Genomic DNA, 17,974 nt, shown 5'->3' on the forward strand with positions numbered 1-17,974 from the left:
GGTGTAGTAACGTCTGAGGCGTGAGAAGGACGGTGCTGGGGGCGGGGGTGGGTGGAGGTGTGACTGTGACACATTCAACCCCAGCGACAGGGAGACACCACTTCAGGTGAGAGCGAGGTATGACCACACCTGTCAGCTTCGCAGTTTACCAGAGGTGACAAGTCTTCCCTTGTACTCTGGGTCCTTCATCAGAAGCTGGATTTTGTTGTTGTTGTTAGAAAACTGCCACTAGTTACCTATCTAGTCTTTCCTTCTGACGTTTATAAACACTGGTATTTTTTAATAAGAGCATAAACACTAACTCCTAAAGGTGAAGTATATAAACTCCAGTGATATTTACATTTTCAATAAACACCCAGCTCAGGGACTTTCCTGGTGGCGCAGTGGTTAAGAATCCGCCTGCCAATGCAGGGGACATGGGTTCAAGCCTCGGTCTGGGAAGATCCCACATGCCGCGGAGCAACTAAGCCCATGTGCCACAGCTACTGAAGCCCACGTGCCTAGAGCCCGCGCTCCACAACTACTGAGCCTGCGTGCTTACAGCCCGCGAGCCACAACTACTGAAGCCCGCGCATCTAGAGCCCATGCTCCGCAACAAGAGAAGCCACTGCAATAAGAAGCCCGCGCACCGCAATGAAGAGCAGCCCCCGCTCGCCTCAACTAGAGAAAAGCCCGCGCGCAGCAACGAAGACCAAACGCAGCCAATAAAAAATAATTATTATAATAATAAGAAGAAGAACTTAAAACAAAAAACAAATAAAACACCCAGCTCAGGTCATTGCGGTTTTACTCACCCTTTTCTTCTCTTCTCTCTCTCTCAGTAAGGTATCTCTGTCCACCAACTTGACCACAGTGGGCAGTCCTGAAAGGCCAACAGCCGTGAGACGAGGCCGAGCCCAGCGCTGCCCACACCACTCCCGCCCCCAGGGCCCCCGAGAGAAGCCGGGGCCTCCTTCCTGCTCGCACAGGTCAAATGTTAATTGTGCCGTGGGGAGGCCTTGCTGCTCAAGAGCGAGCACCCGGGAGTCATAAGACATTCGTCTGAGTGTTTAAAGTCCAATAATTTTCCGTGCAGCCCAAACGGCCACCAAGTCGAAACACCAGCTGTGAAAGCCGCTGACAATCCACACGACACAGGCTGCCTCCCGAGGGCCGGGCCACGAGGAAAGGCGGCCAGTGGCCCCGCAGAAACGGGGCGCCGGGCAGTCAGGCCGCAGGAGAGGAGGCGCTGGCACTGACGCCCAAGAAGGTACAACTACAGGTCCCCCGGGACCACGCATCACGGGGGTGTCACCACGGAAAAGACGACGCGTCCTCGGACCCGTCCCGGAGTTCTTCCTCTCAAAAGCAATCTCCACCCTGCGTCCCTCCCCCGACCCGGTGTCACGTCCAGAGGACCCACCTTCATGGTCTTCAAACCGCACTCCCAGCTCAGGCAGGACGTCGTCGCGCAAGGCATCGCTGAGCTGCAGGACCTCGGGGACTGTGGACAGAGGAAGCGGTTCAGTCCACTGGGCCCGGGAACGCCCGGGCCCCACGGAAGAGCGCCTCCCTGCACCTCTGGAGGGGCCGGGCTGCTCCACTGGCCACGGACGCAGGAGAAGCCGAGACACAGACGTCGCGGCCACTGGTGAGCCCAGAGCAGCCCCTGGACCCGTGGCCTGTGCACCGGCTCAGGGCCCTGCTCAGAGGAGGGCACTGACCGCAGAGGCGCACGGACTGGGGAAAGCCCTGCGGGCGGCAGGCCCAGGGGCACTAGGATTCTGCTGCACAGAAATGAGCTCCCCGGTCACTCGGGAAGGCGCCTGGGAGCGCCGAGCCCCCGCGGCCCTGGCGAGGCGATCCTGAGAGAGGCGGCCGCGTCCCAACCGTCCAGGGCCCCAGCCCAGCAAGGGATCGGAAGGGGCCAAAGGCCTGGGGGAGGGACCCGCGCCCCACCTCGGCGACACTCTGCCTTGGGCACTGGCGCTCCTGGCCAGCCTCGCCCCAGCCGAGGGAAGTGGCCACGCGGAGCTGGGCTTGAACGGGCAGCGGCCTGGGGCGCCTGGCCGGCCCACTGGCTTTGAAGCGCCTCTTCCAGGAGAGACGGCACACACGAAGCAGCCAGAGGGGGCAGAGCTGAGCAGACGGCTGGCATGGCCTCTGGGCCTGACGGGCCTCCAAGTCTGGACAGTGTTAACCTCTGCACCACCTGGTTAGGGCCGGTGAAGGCCCAAGAGCTCGGGGGACCCTGGGATAGTCCTGTAACGGCCATCACGGACGGCGCCCAGGGTGCCTGATGCCCAGCCAGGCCAGGGAGAGGCCAGCCCGTTTGAACTTGGGCTTGAAGAGCCCATATGGGCTCACCCCCAACTAAACACGTTCGTGCAGACGTCAGGAGAGGCTCACCCAGGCATTCCAGCTCTGAGACCCTGACCTCAGGGTGAAGCAGATTCAGCTTTGGGCTAAGAACTGGGCCAGTGGGAACTCCTGCTGGTGCCGGCAAAGCCGACCCCTCCCGCCCTGCCCTGTCCCTCCCCGCAGCACTGACCACGGCCCACGTGGTCACTCACTCACCTGTCCTGCCTCCACTGTGTCCCCAGAACCCCGTGTGCTCCCGCAGCACTGTGCCGGTGCCCCACAAGGCCACTCGCGGGTGAATGAATGAATGGACGATGACCCGCACATCTCAGGGGATGCCCGAGCCCCGGCCACACGTGCAGCCGGCCGCGCGGTCTCCCGCTTCCCAACGCTGGTCAAGGAAAAGCCCCGTTCCAGCCCCGCAGCAGGGCTGGTGGGACGAGGCCCTTTATATTTGGTCCCTCCCCTCATTCTGCCCCTCGGGGCCCCTCGCTCAGACGGGTCCCCCCCAGAGCCCTGAGGAGACCCCAGGGCACCAGCCCAGGCGAGTGCCCAACGGACGCTTGCTCACCGTAACGGGAAGGGAAGCAGGCTGGCCCTGCCATCCTTGCCACCAACTCCCCTCCACACCCTCAGGCCCAACCCCGCCTCCCCGCCATACCCCCAGGGGAGGGACACCCCTCCCTGGGGCCCCTCAGGTGCCATCCTCTCGGTGGCCTCCACGAGGCTGAGACAGCGACCCTCACCTCCATCTGAGACCTGCTCCGGTCCACGGAGCTCAAACTTCCCCCCAGGCTTTCTTTCCAAACCTTTTTCTTATTTTAGGAGCTGGCTTCCTCCTCCACCCTCTCCCGACTTACATTTCTGAAAAGGGTCTAGTGCCCACAATAAAGAAAGAGCTCCTACAGCTCAATAAGACAAATGACCCAAATAAAAATGAGCAAAGGGGGACTTCCCTGATGGCGCAGTGGTTAAGAATCCGCCTGCCAATGCAGGGGACACGGGTTCGAGCCCTGGTCCGGGAAGATCCCACATGACGCAGAGCAACTAAGCCCGCGTGCCACAACTACTGAAGCCCGCACACCTAGAGCCCGTGCTCCGCAACAAGAGAAGCCACCACAATGAGAAGCCCGTGCACCACAATGAAGAGTAGCCCCTGCTCGCCGCAACTAGAGAAAGCCTGCGCACAGCAACAAAGACCCAAAAAACGCAGCCAAAAATAAATAAATAAATAGATTATTTAAAAAATTAGTAAAAAAAAAAAACAAACAAGCAAAGGGCCTGAAGAGACAACTCTCCAAAGGAGACGTTCAGACGGCCAAGCAGCTGCTCGTCACTGCTCATCAGGGAAGGCCAATCAAAGCCACAGTGAGACACCCCTGCACACCCGCCAGGATGGCTGGGAGCAGTAATGAGCAGAGAACAAAAGGGGCTGACAAGGGTGTGGAGAAATTGGAACCCTTGCGCACCGCTGGTGGGAACACGTAATGGTTCAGCCACCATGCAAAACACTCTGGTGGGTCTTGAAAAAGTTAAACACAGAATTACCGTATGATCCCACAATTCCTCTCCTAAGTGTGTACCCAAAACAACTGAAACAACCTGATGCTTACACATGCACGTTCACAGCAGCACTGTTCACCAAAGGTGCAAACAGTCCAAACACCCATCAACGGCTGAATGGATAAAGGGAAGCGGTATACGTATCTGGTGATTATTCTGCCCTAAAAAAAATGAAGCACCGCCACATGCTACAGTGTGGACAACCTCGAAAACATTCTGCTGAGAAGCCGGAGAAAAGAGGTCACTTACTGTGTGACTCCATTTATGTGAAACGCCCAGAACAGGTCAATCCAGAGACAGAACGCAGGTTGGTGGTCGCCAGGGGCTGGGGGAGGGGGCGTGACCTTGGCGGGTGGAAACATGCTGGGACCAGAAGGAGATGGTAGCTGCACAACACAGGGAAGGCACTGAGCGCCACTGAATGGTTCACTTTAAAATGGCCAGGTTTACGTTACGTGAATTTCACTTCAATAAGTTATTTTTATTTAAAGGGAAAATCCCAGTTGGATATTTTCCAGGAATTCAATAAACCAACTCTTGAACATATGGCACAAAGGTCTCAGAACAGCTAACGCGACCTTAAAAGAAGAGCACAGACGGGGAGCTCGCCTCCAGGGTGGGGTGGGGGGAGAAGCCCGTACATGGAGACAAAAGACGCTGTCCCCCACCGCGCCCACCTGCCATACCAGCAGGAGTGAAGCCAAGGCTTTTGGGGTCTTCCCAATGCTGTGCAAATCCGGGTCTGAAGTTGTGGTTCCTGAGTCTGGGGCTGGGATGGAACCTCGTGCGAGGCCCAGACAGGAGCGGAGGCTGCCCTGTGGAGAAGAGGCACTGGGACAGCAGTGGCGATGGGCGGATCTGGGTGGACCGGCTCCCAGTGGTGGGCGCACAGAGACGGGGCGGCTGGCGGCTGGCAGGGCCCCTTCTGGAAGGAAGCAGCTGCACCACCACGACGGAGCCCAGCAAAGGAAAACAGGCTTCCCTGGACGTGGGCCACGGGGGCGACCTTCCCAGGGCACCTGGCAAAGCGTGCTAGCCCCGGGGACCTCACAGCCCTGCAGACGCCAAGGGGCTCTGACTCCAGGCTAGAAGGGAAGGAGCGTGTCTCTGTGTGGCCACCTGCTGGACGCCCCTGCCAGCACCTCCCCGTGCCCTGCAACTGCGGCCCGCATCCTTCCCCTCGTGTACTGTTCACAGAGCCACAAGGCTCAGGGCAGGGCAGCCTGCATCCATCAGGGCTGGTTACTGCGGGGCGGGGCTGTGACACGGGAGTGGAAAACAGATGGGCAGTGAGCAGGGAGACCTTGTCGGGCGCTCTCAGAAGAGACACAGGCTCGGAGATGCTGTAAAAGGAGACGGGATCCATCCACAGATGAACAGATGAGCAAAATGTGGTTCATCCACACAATGGAATGTTACTCAGCCTTAAAATGGAAGGGAGGGGCTTCCCTGGAAGGGCGCAGTGGTTAAGAATCCGCCTGCCAATGCAGGGGACACAGGTTCGAGCCCTGGTCTGGGAAGATCCCACATGCTGAGGAGCAACTACGCCCGTGCGCCACAACTACTGAGCCTGCGCTCTAGAGCCCGCGAGCCAGAACTACTTAGCCCGTGTGCCACAACTACTGAAGCCCGCGCGCCTAGAGCCCGTGCTCCACAACAAGAGAAGCCACTGAAATGAGAAGCCCGCGCACCGCAACGAAGAGGAGCCCCTGCTAGCCACAACTAGAGAAAAGCCCGCGTGCAGCAAAGAAGACCCAGTGCAGCCAAAAATAAAATAAATAAATTTAAAAAAAAAAAAAAAGGAAGGGAATCCTGACCCAAGCTACAACGTGGATGAACCTTGAGAACGTTACACTCAGTGAAATAAGCCAGACGTAGAAGGACAAATGCTGTCTGATTCCACTCACATGAGGCCCCTGGAGGAGTCACATCCACAGAGACAGAAAGTAGACGGTGGGGATGAGGGGCTGGGGGAGGGGAGGGGAGTGAGTGTTTAACGGGGACAGTTTTTTGGGAAGAGGGAAAGTTCTAGAAATGGATGGGGGTGATGGTTCACAACAATGTGAATTACTTAAGGCCACTGAACTTTACACTTAGAAATGGTTGAGGTGGTAACTCCTATATTGTGTGTATTTAACCACAATAAAAAAACGGTGACAGGAAATGGCTACCATCTCTCCAGTGGCAGAGAGGCTCCTGCCCCCCCGCCGGTCTCCCATTCTGACCGTGTGCCCATCCTGGCCCTTCTAACTTCTTCCCAGTTTCCCAAGCCTCTCCTGGTCACACACCCACATTCCACGTCCCTGCTGGCCAGGCCTGAGCTCTCTGGCCAAATGGACTGTGGGCACTAAAGGAGAAACTGCTTCTCTTCTCTGTCGGTAGAGCCCTCCTGCTCTGCTGGCCCTGGGACAGGCCCGGGCCTGCTCCCACCCCGTCCCCAGCCCAGGCCTGTTCCCACCTCCCTTCCCCGGCCCTCTGCCTGCTCCCACCCCGTCCCCAGCCCACTGCCTGCTGCCACCCCGTCCCCGGGCCTGTTCCCACCCCGTCCCCCGGCCCCGGCCAGCTGCCACCCCATCCCCGGCCCGGGCCTGCTCCCACCCCATCCCTGGCCCCGGCCAGCTCCCACCCCATCCCCGGCCCCGGCCAGCTGCCACCCCATCCCTGGCCCAGGCCTGCTCCCACCCCATCCCTGGCCCGGGCCTGCTCCCACCCCGTCCCCCGGCCCCGGCCAGCTGCCACCCCATCCCCAGGCCCGCTACCACCCCGTCCCCTGGCCCCGGCCAGCTGCCACCCCATCCCCAGGCCCGCTCCCACCCCGTCCCCCGGCCCTGGCCAGCTGCCACCCCATCCCCAGGCCCGCTCCCGCCCCGGCCCCGGGCCTGCTCACTCCTCCCTGAGGTGCAGCTCCCCTGGAGGCTCCCTGACCGCCTGTCTGGCCTCTGCCCGCTCCACCCTTGGGACGCCCCGCCCGGATGAGCTCCAGGTGTGACTTCTCATCACACAGGAGACTGGGGCACAGCACACCAGGCGACGACAGTGGGGGTCTGCCCCGACCCCCGTGTGATCCCAGGCAAGGCCTCCTCTACCCTCCAGGGGCTTCGCTGCCCACCTCTGTCGAATCACGAGGATTAAAGAAGCAACGTGAGGACAGCAGCTGGACCGGGCCCGGCACCTTGCAAGGTCAGTTTTAGCCGGGGTGGTCATTTGTGAGTCCAGACCACCAGAGTAAGAAGCAGACTGCCTGCCTGACGCCACCCACTTAACAACTGCTCAAAACTCGCCCCAAAGACAACACGTTTGATCCCAGCTCATCCCAAGTCCCCAGGGCCACTGGCGAGGCCCCGAGCAGAACCTAAAACCGTCCCCAGCAGAGGCTGTGCGGTCACCACGGAGCCTCTGTGGGGCAGGGACAAGGACACATCTAGCCCTCACCCTGCGGACGCCCCAGAGAGCAGAACCGAGTCCCCACAAACAAAAGAGGTGAGGAAACGCTGGCCCCTCACAGTGTCCCCAGGCTCCGCCCAGCTGCCCTGCCCGTAGGCACACTTGGCGTCTAGACGTCTGTGTGGCTACCAGGACTTGATGGGGGGGGGGGGGTCCCTGGATCTAGTGAGCAGAGGCCGGGATGCCGCCCACCCCCTACAACACCCAGGACAGCCCGCAGCAGAGGACCGGCCAGGCGTGCCCAGGCCACGGAGCGCGTGACGGCCTCACCTCCGTGCTCACGGGCGACCCTCCGCACTCCTTCCCGGAACTCCGACAACACCTGCAGGTACGGCATGACTGTGGGCTCCAGCTGCGGAGGGAACATTTTGGGTCAGGGAACATTTTGGGTCACTGAGAGACCAGCTGCCCTCGTGTTTATGAAGGACAGAGCCCAGTACATGCGCCGCAGGGCAGGGCTGCCAAGGGACGTGTGGCTGGCGGACACCGCGTTGTGACCCGCGTCCAGGCTGCGCGTGCCCATCCCCGACCGTTGGCTCACGGACACGGGGGCGCCCCGCGTGGCGGCGCGGACAGCACAGTAAGAGGGTCCCCTTCCCCCCAGCGGCCTGAGTCCTGTGGGCGGCCCCGCCCAGTGGCTCACAGGAGCCCCCTTGTCTCAGGCAGACGCACGGCTGTTAAAAGCCCGTCCCTAAGGCGACACTGGGCGTTCCCAGGAAGGATGGTTTTCTGAGGCTGAGGCCGTTTTCCTGGGCTGGGGCCTCCCTCCCACTGGGGCCGGCACCACAGAACCCGGCCGTGCTCAGGTCCAACCTGAGGCCACACACACGCCCGTGTACCATCAATTGTCTGCTGTCCACATGCACCCTCACGTCTGCGCAACACTGACCCACCCGCGGTGACACAGAGGCGGCCACGGGACGCAAAGCCCACTGGAAAAGGAAAACCCCAGAGGGCGAATCCAAACCAGAGAAATAACAACTTTATGGAGAATCTTTTTTGTTATATCTACCATCTAGACCTTGCTAGACTTTTGAGCGAGGTCTCTGTGCCTCTTAATTAAGTCATTTGGCAGCTCAGTAACCAAAATCCCAATGATTAAATGCAAAGGCTGGTGAGGCCGCCAAGCCCTCAGCGCGACCTAAGCCACTTCAGTCCCAATCTTGCGCGTGGGCTGAGGACACGCCTACTGGCGGGGGTGCGGGGGGCACACTTCCAGGGTGTCTACTCTTCACCCCACGCGCCCGCCCGCAGGGGAGCCTTGCTGAGGGGAGCTGGCCAGCGCGCCTGAGGTCGGCCTGGAGGAGGGCCTCAGGCCGGCACCCGCAGTGGCCCAGCTGACTACACTACTCGAGCACATGCTGTGGACCGCTCAGTACTAGGTGGTTCAAGACCTGCTCCTAAAACAATGCAGGTCTGGAAGTTAAGTCCGTGAACTTTCAAAGGCGTGACCTCGGGCCCGTCCTTCGGCCCAGCCGGCACCCACCACGCTTCTCGGGGCCGCTTATTCCAGGCAGCTGACTTCAAAGGGTGTGCTGAGGCGGCTCGGGAGCCAGAAACACCAGGCATCCAATGTTGGATGCATTTTTTTTAAAGCTCAAAGGCAGACTTTCTTTAACCGAGGTGTTTCTAGTGTGTGTGTGTTTTTCCTCAAAGAAAATAAACGTCTACTATTGCTTACACGAGAAAACAAAGCAACCACGTGGGTTTCCTTCCTAAAAAGCACCAAGCACCACAGCAACAGCCACTTCCAAGGCTGACAAGGGGCCCGGGGACAGGGCCTGGCGTTCTGTTTTCTGGGGTGCAAGTCGGCTCCTGGGGAAACACCCCTAAACTCCGTCCGCAGGAGAGGGCGCCTCACGCCGTCCCTCACTGGGTAACAGGACTTTTGAAAGGTTTTGCCTTTTTACTTTGGACTTGACCCGTTATGTGTAAGCATTTACACGTGCCTTCTAACCAAATACTTAAAGAGTGTTCCCGACCAGGGGAGGAGGGCGGGCGCGTCTCAGATGAACCTGAGTGTGTGCTTGTCATACGTGATGGTCCTCCCGCAGCAGAAACCACGTGTCTGCCCGGATGCCAAGTACGAAGGAGACACTGACAACCACCGGCGAGTTTTCTCACTTGCACAGACTCACTGGACAGACGGTTCCACGTGTTGTCTGCCTACAGGTGCACACATGCCGGGAAACACGGGCGCGGGACTCCTGACGCCCTGCGGCCATAGTGATGCCCATGGCCGTGGTGATGCCCCGCGGCCATGGCTCAGCTGCCTGGGGGCTGAGGACCGTCCCGTGCAGCCTGGTCTTCCTGGGACCGAGCTCACAAAGACAACACAGCTGGTGGTGAAGACAGGGGCGGACTGTGCCCAACTCCCCAGCCAGGCTGAGACTCGGCCAGGTGGGGCTCAGGCTGGAGGGCCCAGGGCAGGCGGGACCTAGTGCTGGTCTCAGACGCCCCAGGAGGGAACACCAAATTGGCGGGGCGGCCAGCAGGGAGCTTGTCTGGGCCTAGGTGTGCTTTACTCACATTGAGGCTGGTTCCAGGTCCTCCGATGGGGAAACCCAGGGAGCTTTCCTCCTCTATGACCCCGAAGATCTAGAGAAGAAACAAGCATGCAGGACAAGAGGTCCTCAGAGATGGCAGGCAGGGACCGGTCCTCAAAGCACGCCGCTGCACCCGGGAGGGGCGGGCGGAAGTGCCGACGGCCTTGCCGGGTGGGGAGAGACAGAAACCTAGGCCTGGGTGCCCGCCCTCCCACCTGCCCCGGGACGAGGCCTGGCTCCCGCTGCCCCTCCGGCCCCTTCCCAGCCTGAGCCGCTGGACCACGGCGCCCCCTGCAGAGGACCGGGACTTGTCAGCACGAGGCGGGCGTGGTGAACAACGTGTTAGGGCCACTTGTGGGAAAAAGCCCTTGTGCGTTTCAAACCTCCAGACGGGAGGGGAAAAGCTGAGGCAAAGAGGCGAAATTGCTCGGAGCGAGGGCAGGGGCGGGGGGCTTGCTGTCTCGGGCACAGGCGCGGCAGGGCCTGAGGACAGCGCGGCGCGGCTCCCAGGACCTGCGGGCCCGCCCTGGCACCGTCGCAGCGGGGCGCGGCTCCCAGGACCCGCGGGCCCGCCCTGGCACCGTCGCGGGGGGGCTCACCTGCAGCATGTGCGTGAGGTACCGGGCGATGCTCTCCAGCAGGGCGCGGTTGGGCCTCCTCCTCGCGGCCTTCCGCGCTGCCATGTAGAGGTTGCACTGGCCGACCAGAGCCCGCATCTCCTCCAGCACGGTGCGCGTGTCGACGTTGTCACAGAGCGCCTCGTGAACCGCGGCCTTCTTGTCATAAAAGCTGAACGGGAAGCGGAAGAGGAAGGCGGGGGGCGTCAGACAGACGACCTCCCCGGAGCGGCCCGTTCTGAGCGTGGCTCTGCACAAACGGGAGGGATGGCGCCACCGGCCTCCCCGCTGGCGGGCGTGCTGTGGGGACCGGCCGTGGGCCCCAGAGAGAAGGCGCCGCCTCACCTCTCGTTCAGCTCCATTTCCTTGTCTTCCCACTTCTCAAACTGACCGGCTACCTCGACGGGGGCTCGGAGAAGGTCCTTCACGTTTAAGAAAAACTCCTAAAATATGAAAATTCCGTTTAAGAGCATTCAGACCTTTCCATCCCAGAGAAACCTGGGAAAGAGCCGTTCTACCGACGTGCCTCCACTGCAGGTGCGACCTGAATGTCACACAGGTGTAGGAAGGGAAGGGAAAGGTTTTCCTGCGAGACAAGCGGGTCCGGTCTCAGCCTTCGGGGCCCCTGAGGTGCAGCCGGCGGGTGGGGCTGAACGAAAGGCGCCACACGTGACATGAGGTGCCTCGGGAAGGTGGCGCGGAGCCGGCCTCCCCCCCGGAGCTTAGTGGCCCTGGCCGCGCCCCGTTCTCCCCCGGGGACACGGGCAGCAGGCACCCCCTCCCCCGGTGCTGGGCCAGAGCTGCCGCGGGGAGGCGGGACCCACGTTCAGGAGCTTCTCGCACTGCAGCGCCGACTCCATGGTGTTGGCCGAGTAGTCCAGCGCGTCCTTCCACGAGTGCATGAGGAAGGCCAGGCGCAGCTGCCGGGCTGGGGAGAGAGGCGGGGCTCCTTAGCCTCCAGCGCAGCTCCGCCCCACGCTCCGACGACGGAAGCAGCCGGGCCCCTGTACCTGAGTGCTTCTTCAGCGCGTCTTTAATGGTGATGAAGTTCTTCAGCGACTTGGACATCTTGCAGCCGGCGATGGTCAGGTGGCCCGTGTGCAGGAAGTACCTGACCCAGCAGTCGTTTTCAAAGTAGGCCTGAGCGGACAGGGCGGGAGCGGGGGTCAGGGCGCCGCTGCGGGCCGGACAGAGGGTGCTGGCCGCCTTCTGGGCGCCTGACGTGCAGAAGGAGTGCCGCCCGGTGCGAATCCAGGCCTGTGCTGCCGAGGGCCAGGCTGCTCACACGCGAGCCGGACTACATAACGCAGTTCGGAGCCCCTGACGTGGAGGCCAGCCTCTGCTGGGGAGCGCCTCGCCGCCCCCCGCGCGCCCAGGACGGCGACCTCGGCCCCTACCTCCGACTGCGCCAGCTCGTTGTCGTGGTGGGGGAAGCGGAGGTCGAAGCCCCCTCCGTGAAGGTCCACTGAGGCTCCGAGGAGGGTTCCCGCCATGGCCGAGCACTCGATGTGCCACCCTGGACGCCCCTAGGGACCCAAACGCGGTGAGCACCCTGACCGCCCCCTGCGACGGGCCGGGACTCGCTCCCCTGTCCACGACCCTCAGAACCCCTGAGCTCTATGGGAACAAGGGTCAAGTCCCGCACACGGGCAGACGAATGGGGCCCCAGGCTGTAAAGTTCACAACAAGCTTCGCGAAGGCCGAGGAATCCCCCGCTCCCGACACCCCTTCCTGCGGCTCGGGGCCACCAGGACTGTTGTCACAGGGGATGTCGGAGGGCGGATCCGTCCCCTAGTACCCCGGGTCAGAGACTGTCGGGACGGAGGGGCCTCCGAGGCGGTCCAGTGCCCCCACCCCAGCCATGGAGGGGAAGACGCAAGTCCCAGGAAGGGAGGGAGGTGACGGCCCCAGGCCCGGGCGCCCCATCCCGGGTGCTCACCTTTCCCCAGGGGCACGGCCAGGATGGCTCCCCGGGCTTGGAGGCCTTCCAGAGGGCGAAGTCGCTGGGGGACCGCTTCTCACTCAGGCGCTCGGCCGAGACACTCAGGTCGCCTGCGGACACGGTAGGGGCGGGTACTCGGTGGATGGAATTGTCTCGGTCCAGGGACGATTCAGGTACTTGTTTGTTAACCTGGTCAAGCACTCCTTCAAGTTGACTGTGACCAGATTTTGGAGTTGCCCAGGGTCTAGTTACGAAGCCCTAACCGCAAGCTCAGAAGCCACGGCCTCACGAGCCGGTGTCCAAGGGCGACAACCCCCGGGGCTGGACCCGCACCCCCCGCCTCCGCTGCCGCCCCACCTCGGCCCCTCGTCTAGGACAACGACAACGCCTGGCCCAGAGCGTGAGGTGCTGTTCTCACGGGCCTGCCTCGGGGACCCGGGCTCGCGCAGGCGGGATCTGGTACTAACACCCGGCGGGCCTCGGGGCTGTGGTTCTGGGGGGCGTGAGGGCGACCAGGCTGCTGTGTGTGGCCTCCCCAGCCTGGAGGTGGCAAATCAGGACACTCGCTGGTCCTCCCGTGTCCATACAGGGCAGTCGCGGGAAGGAGGCTGTGGACCAGTCTGAACCCAAGAGCAAAAGGGAGCACTGCTCCCTGGGCCAAGTTCAGTTTCCTGGGAAGATTCTCCCCCTCTCCCTCCCCACCCCCCCACCCCTCGTGAACGCAGACAAAGCCAGACAGAAAGGGAATCCACGGCCCCACGGGAGACCTCCCCAGACCACATGCCGGGCCCAAGGACGCATCAGCCGCCTGAAAATGAACACCCACTGGTCAGCCCAGCCTGCAGGCAGAGCACCCCCGAGGGGGGAGGCAGGGGCGCTGCTTGCTGGGTGATGGGGCCTCTGCCCGGCACTCAGGCCTGAAGGGCCTCACCAGGGCGCCTGCCGGAAAACTCCAGAACAGGAATGACTCTCATTCTTCTGTCCAGGCTGCAAAGGCAGGACGGCTGGAAAAAGGCCACTTCGGGAGGGACACAGTGCAGACAGAGGCACTGCTGAACACAAAGACTGTGACGGTGAAACAGGCACTAAACGCAGAATACTTGGAAAACACGACAAAGAACCAGGAAAAGGTGCCACAGTTGGAAACGCAGAGATAACTACTATTAACATGCTCGTGTCTTGATTTGTGGGTTTGTGGGTTTTTTAATCCATGTAAGAAGAACATAGACACATCCAACAAACAGGACAAGCGCCACCCTGGTCTTGTATCTATTTTCTCACCGTGCGCATTTTAACCACGGCGTCGGCGATGGCAGTTATTCAAAAACGTAATCTGACCTGGCGCCGGGACCTTCTCTTTTACCCACCCTTTACTGGACAGATAACGTACCTTGAGGTTTTAAACTTTTCTTTATAATGAACATAGTTACTCACGAATGTATCTAACTTTAAAAATTGAGTCTTTTTTTTTTTTTTTTATAGCTACTTTTATTTTTATTTATTTATTTATTTTTGGCTGTGCTGGGTCTTCGGTTCGTGCGAGAGCTTTCTCTAGTTGCGGCAAGTGGGGGCCACTCTTCATCGCGGTGCGGGGACCGCTCTTCATCGCGGTGCGCGGGCCTTTCACTATCGCGGCCCCTCCCGTTGCGGGGCACAGGCTCCAGACGCGCAGGCTCAGTAGTTGTGGCTCACGGGCCCAGCTGCTCCGTGGCATGTGGGATCTTCCCAGACCAGGGCTCGAACCCGTGTTCCCTGCATTAGCAGGCAGATTCTCAACCACTGCGCCACCAGGGAAGCCCTAACTTTAAAAATTAACTTTGAAAAATTCTGTAACAGAGGATCTGCTCTGTCTCACACACCCTTCCCCCACTCTGCATTTGACACAAATGTCACTACCTGGTAACACTTGCTATTTGCTCCTGATGTTTTAGGGAAGAGAGATAAACCACACGATCCCTCTGCTTCCCCTCTTGGTGTCATTTCTGGTCCCCTGACATGGATCTCCCCCCGTGCGCCCCATGATCTGAGTGGTCTGCCTCCGATGCCTGGCCCTGCTCTGCGGCCGTGAGTCTGAAACGCCGTTGGGTCGGATGGTCACGCTGTTAAACTAACTCGGTTTGTCTTTCCTCCATGTTTGTGTCGTCCTGTTTTAGGTTCTGATATCTCTTTAGAACAGAGCCCTTGAGGTGAAGATACCTGATCAAAACGTATGAACATCGTACAGTCATACGTGACGGCATTGTAACCTGTATAGTGAAGCTGCCTTTGTGTCCTGACAAAGACTCCTGAATCTGTCTAAGGCCTGAAGTCTGGGAAGACTCTGTCAGCAACCCAGGACTTCAGTTCAGTCCTGGACGGTGTCTCCTCCAACCGCAGCCTGGCAATTCACAGGTCTGCCTGGCCGCTGACCGTGCAAGGGCACACAGAAGTTTACCACCCACTAGACCCTCTACTTGTTTAATATCTTCTACAACGTCTAATACATCACATCTTTACAGCTAGCTGTCCATTTATCTTCACATTTTGAAAATCTGGACATAAGGCTGGTATATACTTATGCTCTAAGTATACCTAATGGAGAAATTTAAATAAGGACAGGGACTTCGCTGGTGGCGCAGTGGTTGAGAATCCGCCTGCCAATGCAGGGGACACGGGTTCAAGCCCTGGTCCGGGAAGATCCCACATGCCACGGAGCAACTAAGCCCGTGCGCCACAACTACTGAGCCCGTGCGCCACAACTACTGAAGCCCACGTGCCTAGACCCCGTGCTCCGCAACAAGAGAAGCCACCACACCGCAACAAAAAACAGTCCCTGCTCGCTGCAACTAGAGAAAGCCCACGTGCAGCAACAAAGACCCAAAACAGTCAAAGAAAAAAAAAAAAAAAAAAGGAACATCCTTCATCTTAAAAAATAAATAAATAAATAGATAAATGTAAGGACGATAAAATGTGAAAACTGTACCCGTGGTTAAAAAAAAAAAAAAAAGATGAACATTTTTATGGCCAAAGTGCCTCCCAGAAACGCTGGTGGATAAACAGCGTGTGTCCGGCAGTGTGAGAGCAGCCCCTGCACTGCTCCCCCCGGTTCCCTGAGGGGGTGAAAGTAAACACTTATGAAACAAGGAGAATCCCGCCTGGTCCAGAAAAGGCACTGTCTCTGTTTATAATGTCTGGATCAAGATGGGCCTGGGGCTGTCATTATACACGGTCACACTGGCTGCGCTGAGAACACAGCCGCTCTGAGCTGCTGCCCGAGCTTCTCACGGCAGGACAGCCCTGCCCACAGCCACAGTCTGGACTTCTAGATAAGGACCGGGCTTCAGACTCTGGCCACAAGTTCCCGCCTTCCTTTTCCCACAGCCGCCTTACAAGCAACAGCTGCTCGCTCCTGCCCTGGGATGGGGGACTGCCCTTCCCCGCCCAGTGCCCACCTCCGGCCCTACTCCTGGGATCGGTAAGTAAACAATCGTGTGTCTACTCCCTTTCTGGGTGTGCCGCACGCCTTCGACCAAAGCACCCTGGGGTTTTCCGTCCGCAGGCTCCCCGCTGCCCCGCGTGGGTGCGCGCGCCCTCGTTCAGCACCGTCTGACTCCTCTCCACACACCCGCCTGGGTGTCCAGCACAGCCCACCCGACCCTTGGGTGCTCCCCGTGCCGAGAGATCAGCGAAGTCCAACCCCATGGCCGAGGCCCCGAGGTCTGTACGCTTCTCAGGATGGCACTGCAGCCACTCACTCTTCTGTTTCTTACGTAATAATACATTTCAGGGGCTTAGTGTACAGAGCTCCTAGAATCCCTTTAGGTGAGAACCCACGGTCCCTGTGAAGCGAGGTGAGCCCGACCGTGCTGGGTGGGGCCGCGGCTCCACTCGGCTCTGACCTCGAGCCGCCGGTCGTTTACCTTCCCCCTCCTGCAGGGCTTTCTGATCCCCGACGGCCGCGGGCACCAGCTTCCCGTAGCAGTGGCCCTCACTGTTGGCAAACTTCACCGTGTCGAAGTAGACGGACCCGTTTGAAACGTAGCTGGAAAACAAAGCCATCGGGGGAGTCGTGACGAGGTGTGCGCGGGCCGGCCTGGACACCCGCAGGCCGTTGGGGCATCTGCTCCAGCCGTGAGCCTCCCCTGGTTCGGCCACGCTGCAGGGCGGCCAGGAGGCTGTTCAAACAGAGCTGCCGTGTGGGCTGAGGGGCCGGGACAGGGACCCCACACTCCCCAACAGCCTGTCCCCCGGCCCCGCCCCTCACCTGGGTGTCACCACCCCGAGGGTCGCCCTTGCCTCTGTCTACACGCCACCACCTGCCCGGCCCGCCAGGCTCTGCCTCCTGGGAGCACGGCGATTACTGCAGGCCGGGATGCCCTGTCTCCTCTCGCCATGGCCCTGCCCATGTCACTCAGCTTGGCAGTCTGGAGTTGCGCCACGGTGACCGTGTGACGTGGGGGGGGTGCAAGGAGCCGCTGTCCCTTCGTGAGAACCCACGGCCCGGTCCCTGTGCCGGGGACTTCCTGCTGCTCCAAGGCCCCCGCCCGCCTCACCTCGCACGAGGTGGGTGGCAGCTCTCCTGGGCGGGGGCCTGGCATCAGCACACAGACGCCTGCCCCCCGTCCACACGTCCACTTGCTGCCTGTTTCTGAAAACGCTGACTCAGAGACCTGAAAAGCATTCCACGCAGGCAGATGGCGAGGACGGTAACCTGGGGCCAAATCCCGGCCCGGCAAGGATAAAGCCCACCCGCCTTGGGACCCGACACGAGGAAGACTCTGAGTGCCCACACCATGCGGCCTGCGTCTCCAAAGACCTGGCGGTGCCCACGCACAACAGCATGCTGCTTTGGGTCCCTGGTGACGCGTGGCCTTAACTGGGAGCTTCCCAGTGGACCAGGGGCCAGGTGGTCCCTACAGCATCTCTCACTGTGGTCCCCAGGGCAGGCCATGGGCCCGGGCAGAGGTGCTGGCCAGCCCCTTGGGCGGGGGTGGCCCCAGGTCCTGGACTAGGCCCCAAGCTGTATGACCAAACCTGCCGGGGGCTTCGGGGACAGCCTGGGTGTAGCCAGCACCACCCTCTTGCTTCCCCTTCCTGCCTGGAACAAAGACATGGCGCTAAAGAGTTGTTTGAACGGCTGCCACTACCAAGGAAAACCCAGAGGGTTCTCTTACAAAGCAACTGGGAAGCTGAGAACCAAGTGGCACAGAGGAAAGTGGCGGCCGATAAGGCGAGGTGACGGCTCAACCGTGTCCTCCAAACCCACGTGCTGGAGTCCCGACCCCCAGCACCTCGGAGTCTGACTGTATTTGCAAAGAGGGTCTTTACAGAGGGAATCAAGTTAAAATGAGGCCATTAGGGTGGGGTCCTAATCCAGGATGACCGGTGTCCTTATAAGAAGAGATCGGGACACAAAGGGAGGGACGAGTGGCACGTGTGCACGCACACAGGGACCCCCGGAGCCGCGCGCTGCGTGGTGGTTTGTGACGGGAGCCCCAGGGCGCCACCACCCTGAGCGGCAAAACCGTGCGCTTCCCTGCTCC

The 17,974-nt window shown here is 60.4% G+C and overlaps 1 protein-coding gene across 2 annotated transcripts in view; it reads right to left on the minus strand.

The window, feature by feature from the left end:
- The window catches only part of CARS1 (cysteinyl-tRNA synthetase 1), a 48,210-nt gene that overhangs the window by 3,155 nt on the left and 27,081 nt on the right, over positions 1 to 17,974 (minus strand). For both annotated transcript variants that reach the window (XM_082343003.1, XM_082343002.1), the window contains 11 exons: positions 16,352 to 16,473; positions 12,450 to 12,562; positions 11,908 to 12,036; positions 11,521 to 11,650; positions 11,335 to 11,438; positions 10,856 to 10,953; positions 10,493 to 10,682; positions 9,877 to 9,945; positions 7,618 to 7,699; positions 1,403 to 1,483; positions 795 to 862 (listed from right to left, as the gene is read on the minus strand). In XM_082343003.1, coding sequence (XP_082199129.1) covers positions 795 to 862; positions 1,403 to 1,483; positions 7,618 to 7,699; positions 9,877 to 9,945; positions 10,493 to 10,682; positions 10,856 to 10,953; positions 11,335 to 11,438; positions 11,521 to 11,650; positions 11,908 to 12,036; positions 12,450 to 12,562; positions 16,352 to 16,473 — 1,186 coding nt within the window. The remainder of the gene's footprint in view (positions 1 to 794; positions 863 to 1,402; positions 1,484 to 7,617; positions 7,700 to 9,876; positions 9,946 to 10,492; positions 10,683 to 10,855; positions 10,954 to 11,334; positions 11,439 to 11,520; positions 11,651 to 11,907; positions 12,037 to 12,449; positions 12,563 to 16,351; positions 16,474 to 17,974) is intronic.

The sequence above is a fragment of the Balaenoptera borealis genome (genome assembly GCF_965194805.1).
Source record: "Balaenoptera borealis genome assembly, chromosome: 11".
NCBI lineage: Eukaryota > Metazoa > Chordata > Mammalia > Artiodactyla > Balaenopteridae > Balaenoptera > Balaenoptera borealis.